At 42.4% G+C, this 26,555-nt stretch overlaps 1 protein-coding gene across 7 annotated transcripts in view; it reads left to right on the top strand.

The window, feature by feature from the left end:
* The window catches only part of HHAT (hedgehog acyltransferase), a 186,810-nt gene that overhangs the window by 139,264 nt on the left and 20,991 nt on the right, over positions 1 to 26,555 (top strand). For 3 of the 7 annotated variants that reach the window (XR_007888903.1, XR_007888902.1, XR_007888904.1), the window contains exon 11: positions 17,028 to 17,212. Coding sequence is in view for 3 of the 7 variants with exons in the window: in XM_051613526.1 (XP_051469486.1) it covers positions 17,028 to 17,119 (92 nt within the window). In the remaining 4 variants the exon portion in view is untranslated. Of the gene's footprint in view, positions 1 to 17,027; positions 19,717 to 26,555 lie in introns of those variants that run through there. The other 4 variants (XM_051613526.1, XM_051613525.1, XM_051613524.1 and 1 more) reach the window with 2 other exon arrangements.

Raw genomic sequence — 26,555 nt, 5'->3', positions numbered from 1 at the left:
TGTTACCTGATCATGGAATCATAGAATGATTTGGGTTGGAAGGGACCTTAAAGATCCTCTAGATCCAATCCCCCCTGCATGGGCAGGGGCACTGCCCACTAAATCAGGTTGCTCAGAGCCCCATCCAGCCTGCCCTTGAGCACTTCCAGGGAGAGGGCATCAAACTTCCCTAGGTGTGCCGTTTAGTTGTAAGGGACATAATAGTTTTGCTAGGGCATTTGATACCGTCTTGCTGCTTTATGCTGACCAGTAAATTCCCAGACCCTGTGACAGCAGCCAGGGTTAAAGGTATTTCCTAGTAGCAGCAAGATCATTCTGTTGTTCCTAAGGCATCCTTTCCAGTGAGCCTGATGCTGACTGATGCTGTCATGGAGCTGTGTGCACATCACTGTATGAGCTAACCTCTTTGATAAGGTAGAAATTTTACATCATGATGTCATTTATTAAAAAAATAAATTAATTTAATAGCACTTGTCTTTATTGCAGTAAAACCTGTGTTGCACTGGCAATATGTTGGACAAAACTGCTCAAAAATGTCTCAGTACACCTATCCTTATAAACCTGCATTGTTTCTAATTGCCACTCCTGAAGAGAGTATGGTTTCTTCTCCTAATGTCACTGGAATCTGCTTTGATCAACTTTAATGTTGCAATAAGTTTCCAGGTTTCTGAGCAGTAGAATATGTCAACAGACAGGTGGATTCTTTTGTTGTCCAGTGCTGTATTTTTGACTTACACATTTGTGATTCCAGTTGCTTTCCAAATGATGAAGAACAGAGGCACAGAGAGAAGTAGCAAGTCAGTAGCAGAACTGGGAATAGATCTTGGCTCTTGTGTCAGTCAGCAATACTTCAGCATGCATTCCTCCCCCTGACGTGCTTTTTCACAGCTCTGCTTAGACACCAACTTCTTTACATTTTCTGTACAGAGCTTAGTAGCACATAAACAAGAGACAGAAGTGATAATGAAGCAGAAACACAGTAAAATTAAAAGATCCCCTCAGTGTAGTGTTTCTGTGCTTCTTAAGCTGACAGTACAGGCCTTAGTGATAGGCATTTTAGTCACTGAAGTTAACTGCAGCAAGACTGTGTATTATGTGTAGTACTTTGTCAAATTTCTACAGGTTTTGAAAGATGACACAAATTACTTCCATGACAATTTATAGACGATTCAGAATTAATGTATCGTCTGATTAGATCTCCATTACACGAACATAGCCGTTATTTTTTTAGAAAATGTTAGCATTTACTCAGCACTTTGTACAGAGTGCTTCTACCATCATGTGAGTTCTGCAGGAGTAGTTTCATCAATAATGCAATTCAGCTTTATGTACTGCTGCCTTCATTAAAGAAGTTGGCCACTGACAGCACTTCTATTTAATGTTTGTTAAGCTTCATCGACGTACAACATCAAGTCCATTTATGTCTCCAGGAGAGAAGATGATAAAGTTTTTCAGCATTAGTAAGACTACAGCTATAATTAAGCTGCTGATCAAACTGTACCAAGCCTAAAGCTGTTCACAGTAAACTAATTTAAGTCTTCACTCTGAAACAAAATTGGCATAATTAGCTCTGAAAGAAGGGTCAAAAGACTAGACACATTTTTACCAGGTAAAGGCCAGCCTAGTTAGTAATAACCACAATTTGCAAATTGGTCATTTTTGGGGTGTCTTTTGCCAAATGACCTTCAGTATCCCTTCTGCATGTACTGGGTAGATATACAAAAGCATAAGGCATGTTGAGCGAGCTAGTGTCCCGGCTGAGGCACACTTCTGAGCAGTGGGGGAAGTTTATGTTGACATACAAGCTTTGTTTGCTTTTACTTATAAGACTGAGAATAACCACCTGAGATTTGGCGAAAAAAAACCAAAACAGACCAACCACAATTATAGAATCTTTTTTCCTGTCTCCTTTTCTAAAAAATAAGTATTGTTTAACAAGAGTACTTGAGTGCTTTACTCTCTCATAACATACTTGATTAAGACCATTTGTTGTCTAATGTAGCATCTAGTGCCTATTCTTTGCCCAATTTCTAACTGGACTGTAAGATCAGTATTGGTGAGTTGAGGAAACCTCTTATGGCTTCTTTGTTAGTGAAGTTATTTGTTCAAATCTGTGAGTTTGACTCTTGCTTCCCACCTTGTCTCTCTCATAGTTTCCCTACTTTGGTACCTCTGACTTTTCTTCCTTCTTACTTGAGATTCACTTTATTGCTTTAACTTTTTTATCTTTATTTTTTTCAGAAACTTTGTGTAGGGTGATGCCAATGCATTTGAGTGACCTTCTGCTTCTGTCTTTCTCTCTACTTCTATTTATTTTGTTTTGAAGCCTTTGATAGCAAATCAAAATGAAGACTTGCCACAGCCTTTCAGGTATTCCACCCAACAATTATAACATCTGTTGCAGTTTGGGTTAGGATTTAAAATAAATTAAGCTACATCACTCTCTGAAGAATAAAACATAATTTATTATTCTAAAGCCATAGAAGACAGAGGGGCTTCAGCAAAAGGGAAGGTAGAGAGGCTAGTAAATTGGTAATGACCTTGGTCCATCTGCCAGGGTTATTTTCCTGCCTTGGTAATTGAAATGTATTCAAATGCAATTTAAAGTTCATCAAAGATGCAAGTCAAAGACTTAAGCAGAGTTTCTAATCAAAACATTGTGTATGACTTTTATGAATGGCTGAAGGATTCTGCCAAATGGTAAGTTTCTCTTATTTAATCAAAGTTCGTTGTTATGACAAACTTTGTCTGCAGCTGAGCTCTTCACTTGAGTCCAGTACTTACTGAAACACTAAAGGACAGAAAGTCTTTTATCGATAGTTATCTTGTAGATCTGCAGTGAACACTGAGACAAATCCCAATGCAAAGTAATTCTTCAAAGGGGAAATAGAGGGTCGTCTGAGCAGCCTTGGCCCATATGATCAATACAGTGAGCAAACATGAAGGATCATAGAATCAGAACCATAGGGGTTGGAAGGGACCTCTGAAGATCCTCAAGTCAACCCCCCCTGCTGCAGTAGGTACATCTAGGGCAGATGACATAAGAATGCATCCAGATGAGTCTTGAAAGTCTCCAGAGAAGGAGACTTCACAACTTCTCTAGGCAGCCTGTTCCAGTGCTCCATCACCCTCACAGTAAAGAAGTTTTTTCTCATGTTGAGGTGGAACTTCCTGTGTTGTACCTTGGTGCCGTTTCCCCTTGTCCTGTCACAGGGCACCACTGAAAAGAGATTGGCCCATTCTTGACATCCACCCTTCAGATATGTATAGACATTCATGAGGTCCCCTCTTAGTCTTCCCTTCTCAAGACTAAACAGCCCCAGGTCTCTTAGCCTTTCCTCATATGACAGATGTTCCAGTCCCTTAATCATCCTTGTAGCTCTTCGTTGGATACTTTCCAGTATATCCTTATCACTCTTGAACTGGGGAGCCCAGAACTGGACACAATACTCCAGATGTGGTCTCACTAGGGCAGAGTAGAGGGGAAGGAGAACCTCCTTTGACCTGCTGGCCACACTGTTCTTAATACATCCCAAGAAACCTTTGGCTTTCTTGGCCACGAGGGCACATTGCTGTCCCATGGATAATTGCTGTCCACCAGGACCCCAAGGTCCTTCTCCGTGGGGCTGCTTTCTAGCAAGTCAACCCCTAATCTATATTGGTGCATGATGTTTTTTCTCTGCAGATGCAGGACTCTACACTTGTTGAACCTCATTAGGTTCCTCTTTGCCCAGCTCTCCAGCCTGTCTAGATCTCGCTGAATGGCTGCACAGCCTTCAAGTGTATCAGCCAATCCTTCCAGATTGATGAGACTTGAGTCAGAAAATTTGATCCAAAAAGTAGGACTTTAAAAATCCTTACTGGATATGGCAATATCCATTCAAAAGTGTGGTTTGTTTTTTTTTTCAAATGAGTAAGTAAGGTGATATATGATGGCTGGACAACCAGATTGTGCCCTTAAGATTTCAAACTAGAGTAAAGAACCATTAAATTAAATGGATACTATTATTTTAATCTCCATTTTCCTGGGCAAAAATCAACTGCATTAAGTGATTATGAATATATTTTTGAGAAGCTCTTCCATTTCATCCAGAATATATAGCTCAGTATGAGGACATGATTCATGTAGAACCAGCAGAAGATCCAACTGAAAATAAAGGGGAAGGGAAGAAGATTAACCCTCTATCCCATCTATGAGGTATCCTAATTATTGCCAAATAAATTGGTATTTGACTTCTTGTCAAGATCAGGAATAATACTACCTTCAGAAGAAAAATAGCCCATTTCATCAAGATGAGCCCATTTCTCCCCCCCCCCGCCCCAAGAAAAAAAAAAAAGGGGCAGTCTTTTGGATCTTCTCCAGCTAATCAGTGGAAATTATGGACACTGACATCTTCATTTGACAGTATTCGTTAACCAACATACCAAGGGTCTCCAACCTCTATCTTTGTCAATCCTAACTAAAATGAAGCCACTCCCAATCCTCCCAATCCAGTTAACCCGTGTACATTTTTACTGCATCCCTTTCAAAATCACAGCAAGTTAGCTTGGTAGCTTGTTTTCAGTGGAACACACCCATCTAAGTGGATCAGATCTAGTAAGATATTTTGGTCACCTCAAGTTTCAAAATACACCATTTTCACGTTTCTTACGCCAAGCTGAAAATACTGTCTGCATAGCCTGATTACCACTGGATCATTTACTGACCATAACAGCAACATGAGGAATGATTTTGACAAAGAAACAGAACCTTTGATCTATCACCCAGAGAACTGTTTCCCACGTTTTGTTCTTCCCAGCACATGCTTCATCCTGCCCCTTGCGTGCCTGCATGGCTGGGCTTTGTGTTGCTCTGCAAGCCCAGTGCTCCATCATGCTTCAACACCAGCTTTGCCCAAGCCTGACCAGCCCTTTGTAACCACCATGCTCTCATCTTCAGGTGGTTAATTCTCCACCTTGGTGTTTCAGTTTCAAAATGGGGATAAGATAACATGTTGTTTTGACATGTAGTGCTCGTAAACAAAGATGTTTGAATGTAGTCTGGACCTGCTTGAGATGCGGTATTCATTAAGTAGCCCCAAATTATATTTAATCTGACTAATCTGTGTGGTCACATCATTGTGCATGAACTGTGACCTGAAATAAATCAGATCCAGCTTTGATCCTCTGAGCTGATGTGATGGTGCCTGAATTAATTAATTATTCTAGTTGTGTGGCTGCTCCCATGAAGAAAGGCGGCAAGCACTATGCATGCTGTGGAGAGGTTTGCAGAGAGATATGATTGTTTAGCAAGGACTGTACATATGGAAATTTGTTCTCATTTCTTCCTTTGTGCTATCCCATTTACAAATGGAAATGACTGCTTCATAGCCAGTTCTCGTTATAATTCTCTCCCATGAGTTGTTTGTGAAATTAGCACGAGGAGCAATCACAGTAGCTAGGGCTGAAGCCTAGTCTCTGCCATACAGACTTCTCCACCAAGAAGGGAGAGCAAGGAGGCAGCAAGGCTGGCAGGACCTTGTCCTCACCAACATGCCTCAGCAAGGGGCAGAGACAGCCCCATGGAGTCAACCAGCATTGGTCAGGGGGCTGGCTAGGGCTGGGCAAGGTGGTGGTGATGAGGCAGGGCCAAGGTGGGGCTGGCAACTCACGTCACAATCAGGCACAGTGTGCATACAGTATAGGTGTAAACAATATCCTTTTATACACTTAAATACAGAGGCCCCTGCTAAGCTTGTTCAGGGTAATGACAGCCTCCTGGTGCCTTCATGTGCCCAACATCCATATAGGGCCCAGCCATCTTCTGGTGAGGGAGCTGAGTAAATCCACCCCATGCTGCCCTGGGGGCTCACGCTGTGTTGCATAGTCCAGGGTTGTACAGTTGACTTAAATTAGTCTGTGCCTGCCTTACATCAATAGAAAACAGAATTAGGGCTGTGAATCACTGAAGTGTCACTTCATTGCACACCTGGGCAAGGGGTCAAGAAGCTAGTTGAATGCTACAGAGTTGATGTATATAAATGGGTCACTAGTTTCTTCTGGAGAGGTGTGAGTGTGCGCTGGTTTTGAGCAAGGTGTGTATGTAAGTGTTATCAGTAGTCTTGTTAAAGGTTTGCAGCACTGCTTTTATTACATTGAATAGCAGAGGACACGTGGGATGGAGGGTGTAACAGCCTTCCATCAGATTATGCTCCTTGCTAGTTCTAGTGGGCCAGGGATGCACATGGAAAGAGATTACATCTCATTGCACTAAGCTGCACTCTGTTAAATAAGATAATTTAAATGCAGGTTTTAACTTTCTGCCAAGGCATAGTAAGAGTGGTTTACTTTGTTATAGTTTGATGTAATGTAAAGGAGGTGGTGGTTATGAGGGGTTTTTTTCTTCTGGAAAAGAGAATGTGCTGCTAAAGATACATATAAAAAGGGGGGTTTTTAGAAAATCTTTTGGCAGTTACAGGATTGTTTCTGTTTGCTCTACCATCTTACCCGAAAGGAGCATTGTGAGTGATCCCATTCAGCATCTGTTCAGGAAGCCTTCTTAAAACAGGAAAGTGCAGCTAAGGTGTTATAGCAACATCTAAGTCTTCCCATGTGCATTCTGCTGAGGCACCTGCCAGGTGAAGAAGTGTTGTTAATCTCAGCTGAAGGGCTTTGTGCTGACAGAACCATTTTGATCTTGGTTACCACTCCAGTAGGTAGCTTGCTTAGATTTGTGTTGATCAGATTCCCTCCCCCTCAGGTGGCTGCTTATTGGCCAGGGACCAGACCCCAGGAAAATGAAGCAGGCCTCAAGAAATGAGCTCCCTGTACTTGGCAACACTGGCAGCTTTTGCATGTTGATGTAGCTCCCTGGGTATTTGTAATCCATGTTTTCCAATGTTTTGCTTCAGATGAGCTCCATGCTTACAAGCTCACATAAGTAGACCTGTGTTTTCAGGTTTGCTCTGGGCTGTGTCACAGTGAGCACACTCCTCATTCTCTCAGACAGGAGTAAGGTGTTTCCTCCCCAGACTCACTCAATGTACTCTTGAAATCCAGAATGGGTTTTCTCAGAATGTACAAGTAAATTGTCTAAATTTGACCTTGTAGTCAATTAAATATTGTTATCTTTCAAGTAATTTTGAGGGTTGCTGTGCTGTTTTTTTCTTTGTTCGAAGTGGTCTTGATGGTGGACTAACACAGATGCTTTTTAAAAAAAAAAAAAAAAATTGAAATTCACTTAATCTTACTCACAAGCTATCTCTAATTGAACTATTTTACTGAGAACTTTTCTATGTATTTGCTATGACTATATGTTCTGCAGCAGGGTCAGGTTAGCTTGTGCAGGTGAGAAATGAAACAATTGTTTTATCACAAACTTGTCAACCAAGGTCAACCCTGTATGGCCCTTTTCCCACAGATAACTTGCATGCAACCATTACATTTTGTGTGATATGCCACCCATGTGATGGAGATTGCTCGTTGTCAATGTTTCCTCCTGGCTTGTTGCCACTTTTGGGCACCACTGTCCTTGCAGGACTGATCTCCTTAACTCCACATCAGCCCTTTTCTTTGCCCTTCGATGATGCTGGGAAAAAGGACACAAGTGGAAGGGGAGTAACTACATTCAGTTTGGGATCAGCAGCATTAAAAACGCTTGAGTCCTGAATGGGTTGCTTCGACTCAGTAAGTGATTGCAGGATTGCCTTGTTACCTTATCTGTGCGTTTCCAACCCTCAAGATGTTTTTGCTAAGCAAGAACTTGGTTCCATGTCCTCACTTGTACTGCTATCTTTACACTGATACAGCAGTTATCCCAAGTGCAGTGTTCCTGTAAATTACCCATGTGCTCTCAGCCTTTCCCTGACTGCATTAAGCTCTAACAGGTAATATAATTGTCATTACACAGAGCATTTCAGGTACGAGAGCTCTGTGATAAGAAGTTGCAGTTTGTTTATTGCCAGCGTAGCTGGTTGTAAATAGTTATTTAATTTGTCACACTGCCTGCTTTTTTTCTTACTCTTAGCACTACCAAGGGACAGGACAGTGCCACAGAATTGCTGCAGTGATCTGGGAACATTTTTGAGGATGACAAGGAAAAACTGCAGATTAAAAAACCTGTTGCAGGTAGAAAGGGGGCTGTGAATAATTCATCCTTAAATAATTCTTCACTTTAAAAAATTATTTTATATTCATTTAAGCTCCTTATATTCATGACTGTTCCAGGGTACCTTAGCCAGAAATTCGGTTGGGGAAATAATTTATAGTATTTCACTGTCTTACCCAAATGTTTGCTTGCTGGTGATTAATGATACCTGTCTGAATCCTTAGTTTAAGTCCTCTGTTTTTGAGATTATATAGCCTTGATTTCTCAAGAGCTCTCTAGCACTAAAGGGCTACAGAAGGAGTTTTATTATATGCAGAAAGACTGACATACAAACCTAAATCCAAGAACCCATATTTGATTGATTCAGAAATCTTCCTGAAATTCCTGCTCTCGTAGAAGGGAAGTAATTAATGATTCTGTTCAGCATTTATGCATAACATGGGTGTGTCTCTGCTCAATAAGAGACACATGCTAACCTCAGGGTCCTGCAGCAGCATTCCAAGCTCTGCTTGTGTGTCATTCCTGTTCTGAGGAAGAGTTAGCTTGCTGTTCTTCTGTTTCATCTTGCAGTTGTAATGAAAGGAGGCACATGGTTCTGATGTTTTGATTGTCATCTATAATGCTCTCAGCAAATAATTACAAGTGCAAATTGCAAATGTCCTACATTTTTTGCAAGTGTTATCTTTCCATAATTGTTCATACCATATCTAGGGAGGTTGTGCTGGGAATACCTGAGTAGACTTTTGATGATAAGGACAGTGCTGTCATTATGCATGCCCAGCCAGATACATTACTCTAAAATATTTTCTTTGCATAACACTTTGAAGAGGTAGCTCTTTTGCCTTGTTTCCAGGTGAAGATGCATCTTTATTTACAATAATACTTCTGAAAGCTTTTGTCTCTGTTCTAAAAAGAAATTAACAAACACTGAGATTTCATATTTTGTGGACTTTGATTTCACATTACCTGTGTGTATCTCTCAACTAAAGTCCTGGGAGGAGAAGGAAGGTTGATTCTGATTGGTGGAGTCACACCTTCTTAATCTGAAAACTAAAGCTGTTTATTTGGTTTTCTTTTCCTTTCCTATGAGCAGTTGTGGCAAAAAGATTCTGCCAGGCAGTTTTAAAAGCAGTCTTCCTTACTGTTAATTAAAATTCAGCAGTATCAGAAATATGGTTCTTTTGATTTTAGTTTAATTACTCCAGAATCAACTTGATATGTATAACACTAGGATTGCTGCCTAAATATTCAGGCTTTTTTTTTCCAATGAGTTGCTCTGCTAAAAAAAACTAGTAGAGGGTTTATTTTAAAATGTGAAACAGAAGGCATAACTCCTGTGATTCTTTTGTGCATTATACAATGTTTAGAAGTAAAAATACTTAAGGGATAATCGTGGTCAGATAATACCGCAAAAAACTCCCAAGAAATATAGAGTGCAGTTACCAGCATCGTCCTGCTTACATCATGTGTTACATGCGGGGGAAATAATGCTTCTGATTTACATTGTACCGTATCTGGAGAGCTGCTAGTGTCATGATTAAGTAGCCTTAAATGAGGTAGTGGCTCTAAAGACAAATGAGAGAATCCATGCAGGATAATCCTTTTTGGATAGCTGCATCCACTGAGCATTTAAACAGCAGCTTTGTTGGTTGCTTGTTGATTTTCTTTTAATTTTATGTACATACTTAATGCAATGCAAATAGTTTTGCCATCATCATTGAATAATATTGAGGAGTGTTTTAGAAAAGCTATAGGATAGGTCGATTTTTTGAGCTTTACCTATGAAATGGTTTATTTGCACCTAAGTATCAAGGAAAAGTATGCTCAGCATCCTTAGCCCTGACGTAGGCTGAATTGATTTGTTGCTTAAGAAAGTCCTTGTCAGCACACAACTTTCTTCAGTGCCATCAAGCATGGAAGTAAAATAATATTAGCTATGGTAAAGTGTGGTTCCATCCACAGAAAGAACAGAGAAAAGCCACAACTTTTGTGACCTCTATCTGCTAAATAAAACCTGTTTGCATTATGAAAACACTAAGAGACAACGGGTTTCTGCTCTCAGTAATGCTGATCTGGGGAAGCTGTGGTCATCCTGCATTGCAGATGATGGTCTTGGACTGTTACCTATCCATTTTCAGTTTTTCTCAGCAGTGCTAAGTACTCCTTAAAAAGCCACAGATGTAAGCATTCTCCAGGATGGTATAATTTAAAATTCATATAAGTAGGCTACCGTTACTCATTTGTTAATGTCTTTAGCTGTAAACTACTTTATGTCTACTGAAGAGGGAGCTTTTGAGGTTACTGCCAGTGTACCTGGCTAAGGTTCAGGTCTAGACCTGGCAGCTAAGGATTTTGTCCTTTTCAGTCTTGTTTCCAGATTCTGCATGGAACAAGTTTTGAGTTATCATTCAAGCATTTCCCTGGTTCTCCTTTGAAATACCTCCCATTGTACAGTAACACCTTTTCTGAATATTTCCACCTTACCCACATGTGAAGCTTAAGTACCTTCAACACCTATACATTTACAGCAATAAGTAAGGTCAGCTTGGAGTCTCCCAGCCTGGTTCCCCTTGGCTAAGCCGCTCTACTTCCAGGCTATGCAGTGGATGGAGGGGAAAGATGTGGAAGCTGTTTGCTGGGAGCTAGCAGTGGGATGAGATGGCATCTGGAATACACAGAGCCTATGAATTTGTGTGCTCCTTTATTTGGGGTGGGAGGATGGAGATGCCCAGCTGGGACATGGAGGGCAGTGCTGGCAGAACTTACTGCCTGTCCTTCTCAAAGTGTGCAATGTGAAGGCCAAAAGTAGCAAAAAAAACCCTGCCATAACTTAGGTTAGGGCTTTGCTTGCTGTATGCATTCTTTTGCAGCTGAATTAATTATCCTCTGTGTACTGCATCTTACCTCACCAGTTATCCCTGAATGAACAGCTGGAGGTCATTTGATATCCCTGATTTGAATGCTCCCACACAGCAGCCAAGAGGCCAGTTAAATGGAAGTGAAATGCTCTGCATCAGTCTCTTTTTTCCAGACCTCTTTGTTAGCATCAGTAGTTTATGTATCAGTAGCTGAACTGGAAGTATGCAAAAATAAAATGCTTATTAATAAAAGCTCCTACAAGGATACAGGTTGTTTGCTGACAGTAATGCCTAAGTTAGCCATTAATTTAGAAAAGCACCACAGTTGAATTTAAGCACTTGAGTAATATAAATTGGTAGACTCTTTATTTTAAATTGTAAGCCCAGAAACTGGAAGCCCTAGTTAGTCTTTAGGCTAGGATTTCAAGTACTGTCCTCAGCAAGTTTGCTGATGACACCAAGCTGTGTGGTGTGATTGACACCTTGGGGGGAAGGGAGGCCATCCAGAAGGACCTTGACAGGCTTGAGAGGTGGGCCAGTGCCAACCTCATGAAGTTCAACAATGCCAAGTGCAGGATCCTGCATCTGTGTTGGGGCGACCCCAAGCACAAATACAGGTTGGGTGGAGAATGGATTGAGAACAGCCTTGAGAAGAAGGACCTGGGGGTGTTGGTCGACGAGAGGCTCAATGTGAACGAACAGCCCAGAAAGCCAACTGTGTCCTGGGCTGCATCAAAAGAAGCATGGCCAGCAGGTCTAGGGAGGTGATTCTGTCCTCCTGCTCTGCACTCATGAGACACCACCTGGAGTACTGTGTCCAGTTCTGGAGCCCTGAACCCAGGAAGGACATAAAGTTCTTGGAGAGAGTCCAGAGGAGGGTCACAAAGATGATCAGAGAACATTTCTAGTTGAATTCTTCAAGTGGTGTAGAGCTTGTAGAGCAGTGGGGGGATAAACTGGGAAAAAAAAAAAAAAAAATTAAATCAGGCTTAGATCATTGCCAAATCTGGTCAGCTCAAGCAGAGCTTCCAGAGATCAGTGGAAATGGGGCAGATGTGATTGGGATGGGGTACATCCAGGTTATTTAGATACATTAATACATTTTCTGTCAATCTAATATGTTTCTGTACCTACATCACAGAAAATAATTTAGATATGTTGCAGCCACACAAAGGGGGAATTACATCTCTTAATTTAAGATTTTACATTATTATTCTTCTCTGCTTTTTGGCCTACATGATACTGTAGTAAGTTTATTTTTTCACACAGGTGGTATGATTCAACATATATGAGAGTTTTTCCCAGCTTTCTACCAGCTCTGCTTGCATCTTCCCATCTCTCAAATTTGTTCTTCGGCTGAACTGTAACATAGAAGTACTTAGGGCAGAGCTGCCAGTCACTAATAAACAACTCCAGAGTTTGCTAAGGGTGAGTCCAGCAATCTGAGGCAATGACAGCATTTGATTAGAAACTGAAGAAGGAGGAAGGGGTGGGAGAGAGATAAAAGTATGAAAGCTTACTTTACTGAATTCCAGATAGGTCTAATACTTCCATAATTGCTTCTGGTTTGTTTTCTTTACACCTAGGAGTGGAGTTATTTATTATTATGGGCTCTGGCTTTATTAAAGGAATGGTAAAATAATTTAAACTAGAAAATGAAAGCTGTGTTGGTTCTTTTTCTTTGCATTGAAAATACCCAATTTCCTGTCTGGATTAGTAAAGGGAGGCAGGTAGAAAGGAATTAGCATCTAAAGGCACTTTAAAGGAGCTCGTAGGAAATGCCTCTCTACAAAGGGTGATTTGCTCTTTATCATATGAAGGCTGTATTTTGAAGGCTGTATTATAAGGGGAGGAATATCCTTCAAAAATAACTTTTTAAACAAAAAATTGAGAATTTTAATTTCTTTCATGCTCTGCTTTAGTGCCTTCAGAAGAGTAATGAACTCTAGGATAAAGAGAGAAATCCCTTCCATTTCTTCCATCATTGAAACACTGAGCTTGGTCTGTTGGAAGAACAGTATCTGAAAAGTACATTGAATGTTGGGTTTCTGCTCAGCTGTGCAAATGCAGCGCATAGTGCATAATGCTGTGCTACCCAGACCCAGCATTAAGTAGGACTGCAGGTATCCTGGCTGTGTGTATGGAGCAGCTGGAAAACTTGATGCACAGCACATGGAGCAACTTTGTGTAAAACCAGTTAGATCACTTGTGATGTACTTTTAAGTTATCCAGTCCCACGCATGCATGCTGAACCTCCAGGGGAGGTTTAGATTGGATATTAGGAAAAATTTCATCACTGAAAGGGTTGTCAGGCACTGGAACAGGCTGCCTGGGGCACTGGTGGAGTCACCATCCCTGGAGGTATTTAAAAGATGTCTAGATGTGGTGCTTAGGGACATGGTTTAGTGGTGGATTTGGCAGTGTGCTAGATTAACAGTTGGACTTGAAGATCTTAAAGGTTTTCTCTCAACCACGCTATTCTGTGATTCTATGATTCCATGAATGCTAACACAGATGAAAAAATATAGGCTTTCCTTTTCCAAACACCTAAAAAGTATTTGGATATCAGACTCCACAGTATTTGTAATACATGCTGTTGGACATGCTCTATTATAATGATCAGCAGCAGTCCAGCTGGAAGTGACAATCATACCTGAAATTAAAATTAAAAAATCCAGAGTTTATCCTTGGCTTCAAATGTTGGGCTAGATAACAGGTTTCTTTCAACTGACCTTTAATTTTGAGTGTGTTATTTTCCCTGAAAATGTGACAGTTTTACTGATCTTTTAGGGATGCTAGTAGTTGTAGGTAGGAGAGATTTTGGCCTCAAATATTGGTTTGCTTTGGCTTCTATTGTGCTTGACAAATTGGTGCCGCTTCCTCCTCTTCAGAGTAGTGCCTCCTTAATTCCACTTTACAGGGGAGTTGCTTCAGTGTCATGTCACATGTGAAGTTTTGTTTAAGGATAAATTTTTCTCAGTGTTAATTCTCATGGCCATTTAGGTACTTCCAAATCTAAGTCAGCTCCTGAAGTCAAGGTTTTCAAAGAGATTACTTTTTCTGACTTTGGTTTGGTTGTTTGGGTTTACAAGGAGAAACTGAAGAAGATGTTTCTGTGAAAATATCTTGCAAAAGAGCAGCTCATGCTGCTGTTGATTGCAGAGGTCACAATACAAGGATGGCACACAAGTCATTTACATGCTAGGCAGAATTCGAAGTTGCATCCTTGCTGGATTGGCATTGCTTGATGTGTCCTTTCCTACAACATCACCTTCTGGAGACCCAGTTCTTCAGTCTTCTCAAAAAGTTTATTTTATATCCAATCCTGAAGTGAAAAGATGAGTGAAAACAGTGTAAAGATCCTTTGCTTCCTTCAGGCTGTCCTTGGGCTGCTTCTCAGGCATGGATGCATGTGTGCAAATTGCCTTGAGTGGACTGGAGCTAATTTGGGATTGTGTAGGAGCAGATCGTGATGCTTTTGCTTTGCTCACTTACAGCAGAAGCACCATATGCATTTCCCCACGCCCAGCAGAAGTGCGTGTTGTTCCTGAATGTCAAGACAGGGCCAGCAAGGCAGAGGTGCCCTCTCTTTCACCCTGGCTTGGAGCTGGCTACCTCTCACCCCTGCAGCAAGAAATGCTGTGGGATTTGTGCAACTCCTTCTAGAAAAGCTGTAGCAAGATTAAATTAAAAAATCCCCCTTTTCCCTCTCCCATAGCGGGGCACTTGGTCTTCCCTCTTCCTTTTAATCTTAATTAGATCAGGAGGAGGTAATCTGCCAAATGCACCCTCTGCCACCTGTTACTGTATGGGAGAGACTCCTTGCGTTCCAGCAGGATTACCACAAACCTGGTTATTGCAGCATGAGACCCCCATGAATCCAGGTTGTGGGCACTACAGAGGAATCTTTGCATAAATCTAAGGCATCTAGAAAAGATTTCCAGTGCATACCTGCATATTTGCACAAGTTCTTTTATACATTGGCTGGGGATAAACAAGCAAGTCAGACTAAAGACTACTGTTGGCACATTTCCAGCATGCCAGAGCTTTAAAGTATTTAAAATTGCAAATTATATACCTAGCAAGGTTTTTAAAAAAATGCCCTTTTAAAAAAAATAAAAGGTGCAATTCTAGACTCAGTCTTTTTTTACCTTTCTGGCTCTGTCTCTTCAAAGCACTCAACCACAATATTGCTGCCAGAAGAGGTATGTATTTATTACATCTATTGACATATATTCAAATGCAATTTTAGCAGAGACAAAGCACAGCTGAGCTTGAGCTTGCTATAGGAAGTGGAACGCAATCTACAGTAGCCTAATTTTCCCTGAAGAAAAAACAAGACTGTTATTGTCTAACCTAGATTTAGGTTGGATATTGGGAAGAAGTTCTTTAGTGTGTTTCCCCAGGTTGCCCAGGGAAGCTTTGGAAGCCCCATCCCTGGAAGTGTTCAAGGCCAGGTTGGATGGGGCTTGGAGCAACCTGGTCTAGTGGGAGGTGTCCCTGCCTATGCAGGGGGGTTGGAACTAGATGATCTTTAAGGTCACTCCCAGCCCGAACCATTCTGTGATTCTATGATTGTTAAAAATATCTTTGGAGATACCTCAGCAATTTTGTTTTCTGTAACAAATAATGAAACAAAAAGTGTAATTTTGTGTTAGTGCAAGACTGAGCCTAAGGCAGCAAACCCTGCTGAGAGCAGAGTATTAAGCTAAGGCTCAGCTGTACATTAGCACAATCAATCTCCACAGTGGCATCAGCTTGACGCATGGACAAAGCCAGCCTGCTAAATACCTTCTAAACATACTTTCAGAAAGAGCTCTTCCTGGAGTATCAAGTTGTGGAGAAACTGCATTTTCTCTCCATCCCTTCTCCAGGCCAAATGGGAAATCTCATCTCTACCTGTAGGTTCCCTCAGACCAGAGTTTTCCCCAGGAGAGAGCACTGAAGCCCTTCTTTCAGAAGCAGCCGTTGGTAATTTGAGCATGGTGTGCAGAAAACCCATTATATTACATATTACGAAAATTCTTATGTCAACAACAGCAACAAAAAAGCCACCAAAAGATCTCTCAAACACTCCCTGTCCCCTTTCCCCAAACAAAATGCACTGAAGAACATCAGGCCCTAGTGCTGGGTCTTTCAATCTATAAACTGTAAATTTGATAAATTCTAATGGGAGAAGGAGACTAGAGAAGGGGAACAGAGGTGCTTGGAAAGGTATCAAGAAAACCAAAATCATTTACCTGATTGAGAAGTCTACGCATACGGATTTTTCAAATTACCTATAACTCCACTGGAAAGCAATCAATCTTTTGGTTTGTGACCTCCTGCTTACTGCTTTAGCTGTAAAAAGTTCAAGTGAGAAGATGGTGACTTTCACTAAAAAGAATTTTAAATAATGATGAAACATCTCATTTCCCCCCAGCAAAAACTGTAGATGTTAGAAGAGTTAGTCTTTTTCATTAAAAAAAAAAAAAAAAAAATCTAACAAGAACACATCAGGCAAATAGGGCTGTTCTGCATGGGCACTTTGGTGTTTTGACCCCCTTAGCTGTTTTGGGGCTGTAGAATGTGTACATCAGTTTTACACCCAGCTGCAGGGTATCCAAAGCAGCCTTAAACAGAGGTTCCCCAGACTTCTTGGCACAACAGGTTAACTGGATTTGTTCTGATTTTTAATAACCTGCATTGTAGCTTTGCATCCCTTTGTGCCGAGGAATCACGGTAGCCACCTTGAAGCATCAGGGTTCATTTGGACATCTACTTGATAGACAAACTCACCACAAAGGAGGGCATTAAAACAGACCTCTTTAATTTGGCAAGTATTGTTAGGAACTGCAGAGCAGGAGTAAACCTGTTCCAGTTCCCTGAAAATGGAAAAAACTGGGGCTGCAGAGGGTCAGGTATCCCAGAAGCTCAAACAATCCAGATTTCCCCTTTCAAATGTTGTGGCTTGGCTCTACTTACTTATGAGATTAACTTCCTAATAAAATTAATTAGAAGCATCATAAGTTGGTCATCCCAAGAGTATTTCTACTTGAAGCAGTCTTTAATTATTATGACTAGGATTGTCTTTCTGTTTATAGGCTGGCCGTGGGCAACACTGACTGTTCTCGGATTCCTGTACTGCTATTCTCACGTTGGAATTGAATGGGAGCAGACGTACGCTGTGAATTAGGAGTGATGCAAAACGATTTTTTAAGACACATTTGATGGCTTTTCTACACTGGATATCCTAGCTGCAGAAGGATGCACCAGACCCAAGGATTTGGTCAGTGTGTTAACCAAAAGCTCATGTAATTGATTCTGGATTGTGAATGTGGGATTTGAATCAGAAACACTGATGGGCTATGGCCAGGGGTGGGGAGAAACTATGAAGCATTTTAAATTACGATATTTTTATAAAACAGCATCTTTATGACTCTGTGTACATTGGAAGCATGCATATAAGAATAGGTATTTTATATATGTTGAAGACTGTGTTTCTTCTGACATTTTGCTGCCTACTTTGAGATACTGAAGAAAAAAACTGTTCCTGCCTTGCAGAATTCAAAAAGTCCAGTCACTCTCAGCCTCTGTCCAGGGGCACACAGGGCTCTGCCCTGCACTTTCCTAATCCTCGAAGGGCAGGATGCTCATCAGTTCTTCTTGATTGCTTTCTGATACAAGTTAGAACTTTTTTGCTGTTCTTACCGACTGCAGTAGTTCAGCCTTCAGCTACTTTTCTATCTACTGTAGCAAAGTCTGTTTTTTCTCTTTAATGTCTTCACTTAAAACTTCACTTTTAAAATGACACCCTTTTTTTTTGGTAGTCTTAGGAGTGGCTTTATTTGTTTCTTTAAAAAGAGGGAGTAGGGAGGCAGGTCTTTTCTTAAGGAACAGCTTTTCTTTTTAATCAAATATGACCTTAGAGCTACTTGGCTTTAAGTGCTCTCTGCCTTGCATTAGAGCTAAAACATATAATATTACCTTTAGTATGGGATGAATTCCACCTTCAAGGAAACTGTTAAGGCTGGCTCAATGATAAATTTGTTTAGCCTGCTTCATTCTCTGCGTCGAGGCAATCAGCTCCTGCAATATTAAAGACACCCTTGGAGTAGCATTTTAAGATCTTTTTTTTTAAAAAAAACAACAAACCCAAACCAGAATGTTGCACCAAATTAGCCAGAGCTCCACGTCCTTACCCCACAGTTGGACCTGTTACAGCAGTGTCTTTGCCAAAAGACCAGGTTTGCCCACAACTGGAAGGGTCCTGCCTGCAAGTATCAGAGCTGTGAGAGTGCTTCTACACAGGCTGTTTTATGAGGGAATGGGAGACCCGACAGTCCTCTGGTGCAAAAGGTGTCTCCCAAGCTGTTACCGTTTAAACCAATACTGATGAGCAGCCAGAATGTCTCTAAAGTGAGACTGTCTCTAAATGTCACTCTAAAGTGAGACATTCCCTCTAGGCTTGATGAAAGGCCACCAGTCCTGGAGAGGCCATCTTCCAAGGGCAGCTTCCTGCATATAAAGAAGAAGGGCTTCTGTCAGAACCTGTTCTGTGCCCCGCAGCAGACATTTGGGCCTGTTTTGAGGTACAGTTAGCATCCTGCTGTCCATCACTTCTGCAGCTTCAGCCAAGTCTGATACAGTTTATCCCTTCAACAAGAAATTCAGTCCTGGTGACAGGCTTCAGCTTAGTGCCTCCATTTCTGCTGTTTCTGCTGCTGAGATCTAGGGCAGCCTTCTTTTTTCCCCTCTGTTTACTCCTGAAGAAATAAAGGCAGAGGCTTCAGCTCACTACCCATCTGGAGATTAAGTCCATCTCTTGCTGTTTCAAAGGAGAATCTCCAGCCCTTTGTGTTTAGGGAAAGATTCTCCCCCATACCCTTACCCCATGAGAATATGGTGATTTCCTCTGGAAGTAATTTCAAGGAGATACCAAGAACTGTTGAAAATAAGACTTACCTTGAATGCTGCCTGGCCAGAGACATGACACTCCTGATTGACTTACAATGATAGAAAGGATCCTCTCAGCCACAAAATAAGTATATTGCTTTGAGCCTCTCACTTTACTAAAAGGATCTGAGATTGGCCTCCATTTTGGAGTAGAAAAGAGCTAAGGGCAAGGACTTCCTCAGGCTTTCTAATTAAGTTAAATTAGCATTGGAGCAAAAAGTCATGAGTCTGTTCTTCAGTCTTATTGATTACCATTATTACATAAAACGAGGGGCTACTGAGTGATTAGATTCCAATTTGTAGGTATGCAAAACTTCCTACTCCAATGTGGAAATGACCTTGATGGTCATCTAGAATATGCCTGTTTCTGAACTGAAATAGTTTTGTTGGGTTTTTTTCAGTGCTTTGTAGATCTTTCATAATTTTGTATCATTTTCTGTTTCTATAAATAAAGCTGAAACTGACTGTTGGCCTGATAACTGTGACTTAGAAATCAGTGGTTTGGTGTAAGAAAAATAGGTACAGTACTGCTGTGAAGAAACACTACTGTGCACTGGAAGCCTGTAGGATGGGTGCAGTGAGGACTGGTCACTTATATTCCTCTTGTGTGCTGCATGGAACATGCATTCCCTAATGGTTTGAGTTCAAAAAGCAAATACACCTTTTGTAGCTCATTCATTCAGCATGTGAAACTTCTGGGAACGGTGCTTTTCTTTAGACTCTTGCTATCCTGGTCCAGAGTCAGAAGTACGAAATGTGCTTGCACAATTTAAAAACTAGGTAATATTTTTTATAGTATAAATATTTCTCGTATGAGAAATAAATAGCTTTCCTCCACTCTCAGTCTTTTCAGAGGTTCTTTGACCTGCTACTTTAAAAACGTATTTCAAGAACAAGCCCACTCACAAAGTTTCTGCTCCGTCCTGCTTATAGAACACCAGTAGGCAAGGCATGAGGCACACTTGGTCACACAGTTCAGCTAAGAGCTCAGGCTGTGCCTGAAGCACTTTAAATGTATGTACTCAGGTATACCTTCATCTTGGAGGCATATTCCACAGCATGACCTGAGAACTGACTCTTCATTATCATGTGGCACCTGATTTTGCAATTAAGTGGTAGTTAGAAGTGCCATCCTCCATGCAAGTCCACAGTGACATTCCTAGAGGGGTGGGAGTTTGCAGGGGCCTGGAAGAGGTTGAAGTAGACGATCCACTTACCAAAGAGAAAAATAGGTGAGGGAAGGAGGAGAAGGAAACTTACAAACATTAAGGAAAAGCTAGTTAAGGGACCTAGGAAACAGTTGAAAAAGAAATTGCTAAAGTAAGACAATGGCCATTTTGAACCAAAGGGGAGGCACTTCCAGTCAAGGGGGTGTGAGGGGGTGGGGGTGTGGGTACACTGCTGCGAATAAATCCTAAAAGCCAGAAGAGTGCAGTGACTAAAAAACCCCAAGGTGATGGCTCTGAAACCAAGATGGACAGGCACGCAATGGCTTCTGATAAAAAACAGTTCATAAGTGATTTTTTTAAAAGCTGCCTATACAACTGGCAAGCCAAGCATATCGCAGTACATGGCTTTAATGGCTACCACAAAGCTGTAACAATTAAGTAAGTCTCTTGCACGCGTGTGCACACCCACACTTGCACACGCATCTTCCTCCTAAGCCCCTCCTTGGCTAACAAAGCCCTCCCAGCCATAGTTATTGCTGGGGAAGGTGAGATTATGCTCCATAGCTCTTTCTTTAATTCCACATTGATTAGAGGGTGGGCAAGGCTTTGCTCACGTATCTCTTTCACATCCAAGAGTTAAAAGCAGCTTAGTTGGAATAGCCAGCTTACCGCGGGGCAGGAGAAGAACAGCTTAACTATGAAAACCTGCAGCAATTTTGTTATTAGTCACAGCAATGGCACAGGGCCAGTCGTTCTTTTTGTGCACTGCTGAATTTCCTCCGTCACTGCTAACCCTTGAGCCACTTGCAGCTCACAGTTGCTAAGAGGAGCCTTGCCTTCCTCAGGCGCACTGGCTGGCGCCGCTCAAGGAACTGTGAGGGGTGAGGAGATTGCTGTGCCTGGTCTGTCACATTTTCTCCTGCCTGGGCTTTATAGTCCCGCCCTTCCCCGAGCAGCCCTGCCCATACTGCTTTGCAAAAATAACTCTCAGCACACAGCCACTTGTTAGTCAAGGCGTAGAGTTTCATCGGCAGGAACAGCTGGAATACTGCTCGCAGCAAAGCCTGTGAAGAATGCTGAGGCTGTGACACTTTTGAGGGGAAATCTGCATTATAATAGTGCATTTCTTGTATTGAGGGACCTCTGAGAGACACTCTCTGGTGGGTGTCTGCTGGTCCCCTGCCGGTGTGGGACACACAGGAGTGTTGTGTCCATGGGCACCGACTGCAGCAGTTTTGCCGGTAGCTGCTTGTGGAGCGGTTCCTCCATTATCTGCATGTAAAAGGAAGAAAAGATGTAGGCACCTATTTTATCTGAGCTTTCCATATTCAGCAAATGCAATCGTGTCAAGCACAGGTCCTGCCAGAGCAACTGAGAGCAAGCATGAATCACCTACGCCTGAGCTCAGTGTAGATGAACCAACTCAGCTCAGGCATCCCCAGCCTGGGGGTAAGCACTGGAAGCTCCAAGCTTGAGAGGCTCTCAGGGATGCCACCAATGCCCAGGAGGAGTGGAAAAGCAAAAGCCACTGTTGAACAGATCTGACCCATACTTTAGACTGAGCTGAAGAGTGTCAATGCTTGATTTTCAGGCAGCCTCAGTGCTGCTCCATTCAGGGCAGCTCCCACAAGCTTTAGCAATTTAAGTCCTCCAGTCACATACCAGCATCACTGGCCTTAAGAAACCACTTTTCCAGGAGGAAATAGGCCCATGTGCCCAGTACCCAACAAAGATAATGACAGGATAAAAACTATGCAGCTGCATTAGTCAGGGGAATTAAACACATCAACAGACACTTTTAAAAACCTCCTCATCCCCTGTGCTGGGAGTCACAAGCGTCTGGGTGAGAGCAAGTTAAGCTATCACCAGGATTTTAACAGGCAAATTTTGTCCACAAGCTAGGCTGCACCACCTTTCATCATATCCAAGGGCAGTTTGGTCTAAGTGGAGGTAACACTGGGTACCTCCACACCAGCTCCTTTCAGAAGTGGGTCAGATGAAATGGGCTACCTGTGGCATACGCCTTCCCCAGCAACCATCAGACTACAGCGCATCACTATCTACAGGGATTTAAGAAAAAGTTCTCATATGGTTGGGTAGCTGAAGTGAATCATTACTGAGAGGTGCCTCAGCCAACCACTGAAAAATTAAAGTTTGCTGAAGAAATAATACAGAAATGTAACTTTGGTTATGACCTGTGGTGTTTAAATTGTATTAGCACTCCCTCTAGAGCTGATCTTTCTTGACAAAATTAATTAATTTTTATGGACCACAGAACTTCCATCACTGCACTAGTGCATTTGAGTTTCCAAAATTAGGTGGCAAAAATAGAACAACTGGAAATAATACTAGAAGACTAGAATCATCTGCACTGTTGATAAATGAATTTGAAAGGCAAGTCTTAGAAAAAAAAGAAGATCAAGTTGATTTTTTTTTTTCAGACTGTTGCTGAAAGGGTTAATGTTATTTTAAGGGCTCAGCTATGTGGGAGGGTTACCTTATAGTAAGTCAAATTGCAGAGATAAAAATAAGCATTTATGAGACAGTTCTTTAACTGATGTGACTGCTGATTTATAGTTATGGGCTTTTTCACTCTTCTGGTGGTAGTTTTGTGCTGAGGTGGTAGTTTATGCTGAAATTAAAGGCTAATAACATTCATTTGAGCACATCTCTATTCCAGGCTACTTCAACCATCTCAGCTGCCTTCCCCCCCCATCTTGGCATCCTGCCTCAAGGCTACCCTGTCAGCAGGTTCAGTTCTTATGAAGGTGCTGCAAACACAGTAAGGACGCAGCCTAGGTCCTCTCTTGGCTAATGAGCTCTGGGTGGGTTTGCAGGCTGCACTCTCACCCTCTCACTCTGCTTTTCTAGGCCTTCCTCAGAAGCTCTCCAGAGACACAGCTAGGTTTCCTCCAGAACAGATTTTCCTGGACAAAGGAAATGCAGCAGACTCAACCCACCAAGACACTTATCCAAGGCCGTACTTTGGGTTCATTATATGTGTCTTCCATTTACTGCCACGATCTTAACCTCTTCTCTTGACGCCTCATCTACCACTGAGGTCAGAGCAAACAGGCTGCAGCTTCTCAGCACACCTGACTACAGCTGCTTTAATTCCTGCTCACAAACGAGACATTACCACTCCCATTTTACAGAGATATTTACAGTCCTTGTTGCTAGAGCTGTAATTCCATGCAGTTCCTGCACGCTTTTCTAAAGGATGCTTTTTTCAATTTAGCTTTCAGCTGTTTGAGTTTCTTCTCCACACATCCAATAGCCAGGTTCAATATGACTGCATGTGCAGTGTTATCATTCTAAAGGAAAACCAAAACAAATAACTTTATTTTGACTTGGGGCAAGATACAGATTATCTTAGTTTGCTTTCCTAACCTCATGCCACAGCTGAGCATGTTCAATAAATCTTCTTGTTATCATTCACTCTTCTAAAATACCTCCTGCTTAACCGTAAAACTCACAAAAAAAGATTGCTGGAGAGGTTGAAATCAATATGTATTTCCCATCACTGTAAGCCACTGCTTGCAAGGAGCCATTGCTTGTTGAGCTGTCTTGGTCCTATTGCTGAGCACAGAGGAGCTCTCTGGTTTAATACTAAATTCAAAATGCTACTGCTGCTTAGCATTCCCCCCTCCCCCCCCCCCCCCCCCCCCCCCCCCCCCGCCCCGATGGTAACCCCTGCTGAAGAAGAGAATAGAGTCTTCCTTTTGTAGAAAATCCTGATGTGTAATAGATACTCCAGCATACTTTCCTTCAGCCTGAGTTGTGTATTTCAGCTAAGAGAATGGGGATGTGGAGGCACACACCTGTACCAAAGTTTGTTTGCCTCAGATTGGCAAGTAAAAACTGCAGTGACAGTTGCAGGGGCTACTTGTCCCTGGGGGGAGGCATTAGCAACAAAGTTGCTCCTTTGCCTCATTCCTCATCTGCCCGAACAGAAATATTTCAAGGAAAACCTGACAAGTGAACAAAGCTTTAAAAAGCCAACAAAAATAAAAGAAACACTGTTTAGATCAACAAAAGTCATCTCAAATGCAAACTCTGGAGGATGCTCAAGCACTCCTGCCTCCATCAGTACCAGGTGAGAGTTTTAGGGAGACAGGTTGAGAGTCAGTCATGATGGATCAATCTGCAGAAGTTAAGCTTGTTTTAAACCTACACCAGTGCCATGGGGCAGCTTAAATTTGAAAATGGCTATGCTACATGAGGGCTTGAACTTAATCAGGAAGAGGGGAACAGGAATGGAAAAGGAAGAGGAAAGGAAAAATAAAAAAGACAAGGTTTGAGCACATACATCTTGCAGACATGGCTCTGCACAACCATCTTCCTATCTACTTCTGACAGACATGTAAGGAGTTCGGTTACTCTAAGGGCACCTTTGAGTCTCATGCAGGTTTTTACTCATTCTGTCTTTCAATAACAGGACAGTTTATTCCCCTCAGCTTCCATGAATGAAGACTGGTGCTGTGGTGAATTAGAATGGAAGGAGCAAAACCACAATGTTACAGGTGAAAAATATTTGTATTTGCTTATAGTTTTCATGTAAGTATATGCTTGTTGCAGAGAAACCCCTCACACTACTGGGAGTAATAAATACCATAGCAACACCACATCCTTCTCAGTATTTTCCTGTTGGATCTGCAGCCTTACAACACACCCCATCTCAGCAGAGCACAAAGGAAGCATGGAAAGCAGTCTCTCAGCCAAGATATCCTCCAGTCTCACTGCCCACCTCAGGTGGAGCGTAGCAGCCACCTCTTGCTCAGTGAGGGAGCACATGGCCACTTGGCTCATTGAGTTTGGTGGGCTGCCCCAAGAGTCCTCCCACACATGCACTTAGCAGAAACAGGTCTGCTGTTCCTTTAGGTGATGGGGGGAGCAAATAAATGACATTGCTACTGCACGTGTGCAGGAGGGAGTAGATCCCCTGCAATTCAGTCCCATGGGATCCCTGCAGGATGGAAGAGCTGGGTTATGCTGGTTGTATTTACTCCAATGCAAAAAAACACTGGAGCCAGAGTGCATCTGACTGCAACAGAGCTACTAATATGCACCACAGGGCAATTAAAGGACCCCAATTACCAAATGCTAAGCATAAAACCATGTAAGCAGCACTCTCCTCCCCACAAGCTGACATGCCCCACAGGCTGTCCCAGGAGTAGCTGCTTCTGCTGCTTCAGCTGAGTACCCTGTGGTGCCAGACACAGCTGGAAAAGCCCCCACATCCACAGGAAGGTCCCCAGCAGGTGCCGAACACACGGCAGTGTAAAGGCAGAGAAAGCTCCATGGGATCTGGGCCCTCTGCCAGCCAGTACTACCAGAAAGGGACTCCTTTACAGCCCTGCGGAGGCTGCTCAGCATCACACACGCTCCAACCTGGAGCTCTGCTCTGGCTGTGCACCCTCAGGCATCTTGTAGGTGCTGCCCTTTGCACACTAACTCAGAACAGAACAGAAGCAGCAATACCTGCAGTTAGTGCTGAGAGATGTCAGAAGCCACAGCTCACACCCCATGGTCTAGAAACCTGTTGTCCCTGCTCTGAACGTGGTCCCAGGTGCAGGGAATGAGGAGTAGGGGCCGGCACAGGTGGTGCCCAGAGGCTGCTCCTTGCTGCTTCTCAGCTGAGCCCAGGCCTGATGGACCAGAATATGAAACCTCAACTTCTGCAATTTGTCATACAAATCTGGGCAAAAAAGTGCTATAGTTAATAACCTTTGGTTTGAAATGCTGTGGGGCTGATGAGGGGAGGGACAGTGGTATGAGGAACATTGTGTGGGCAATGCTATCCCTCTCTGCCTTAATTTAAGCCTGCAGCACAACCAGGGAGGCTGCTAAGAATGCAGGAAAACTCCAGCACATAAAATAATGGAGAGTTCAGAAAAGGAGAACAAAAGCCTTTAGAGGCTAGGGGAGAATGGGGGGAGAAAGTACATGCCTTCGCCATGGTAATTCTCCCTTTTCTAGTAAGTACAGGGAACACTGTATAACATTAGCAAAAGAAAGCTGAATTTTTGTACTGGCCAGTGAAACAATGCCTGTCACACCACATACTACAGTGGATGCAAAAATGGTGTTAAAAATAGTTCCTCATTGTGCTCCTTGGCTGCTCGCAATACATTGTAGCCTCAGCTCTGCAGTCTGAAATTCAGTTTATGCTTTAATCGCTGTTCCTTTGAAGATGAGATTCACCATACCATGAAGTGTCCCAGTACAGGTGACAGCCATGATCACCAAACCATCAAACGAGAGGGTGGTGAATGAACCCCAGAAATGGGTGTGAAGCTCACGGAGTCTAGGCTGACATCCTGAAGCCTAAAACTTTGCATACACATTTGGAGCAGCTGCTAGCCTGCAGGGATGGCTGCTACACGTGACCCTGTCACGTATGCCTGCCCTGACCTGAAAGGATGTCCCATTTCCATCACCTTTGGTTTCTTCACTGAGGTAGCCAAGAAAATTATATTCATTGCTGCCTGCAGCAGCAGTGTCACT

Source organism: Apus apus, chromosome 3 (genome assembly GCF_020740795.1).
Source record: "Apus apus isolate bApuApu2 chromosome 3, bApuApu2.pri.cur, whole genome shotgun sequence".
NCBI classification, from domain to species: domain Eukaryota; kingdom Metazoa; phylum Chordata; class Aves; order Apodiformes; family Apodidae; genus Apus; species Apus apus.
This window is presented reverse-complemented; position numbering and strand designations above follow the sequence as displayed.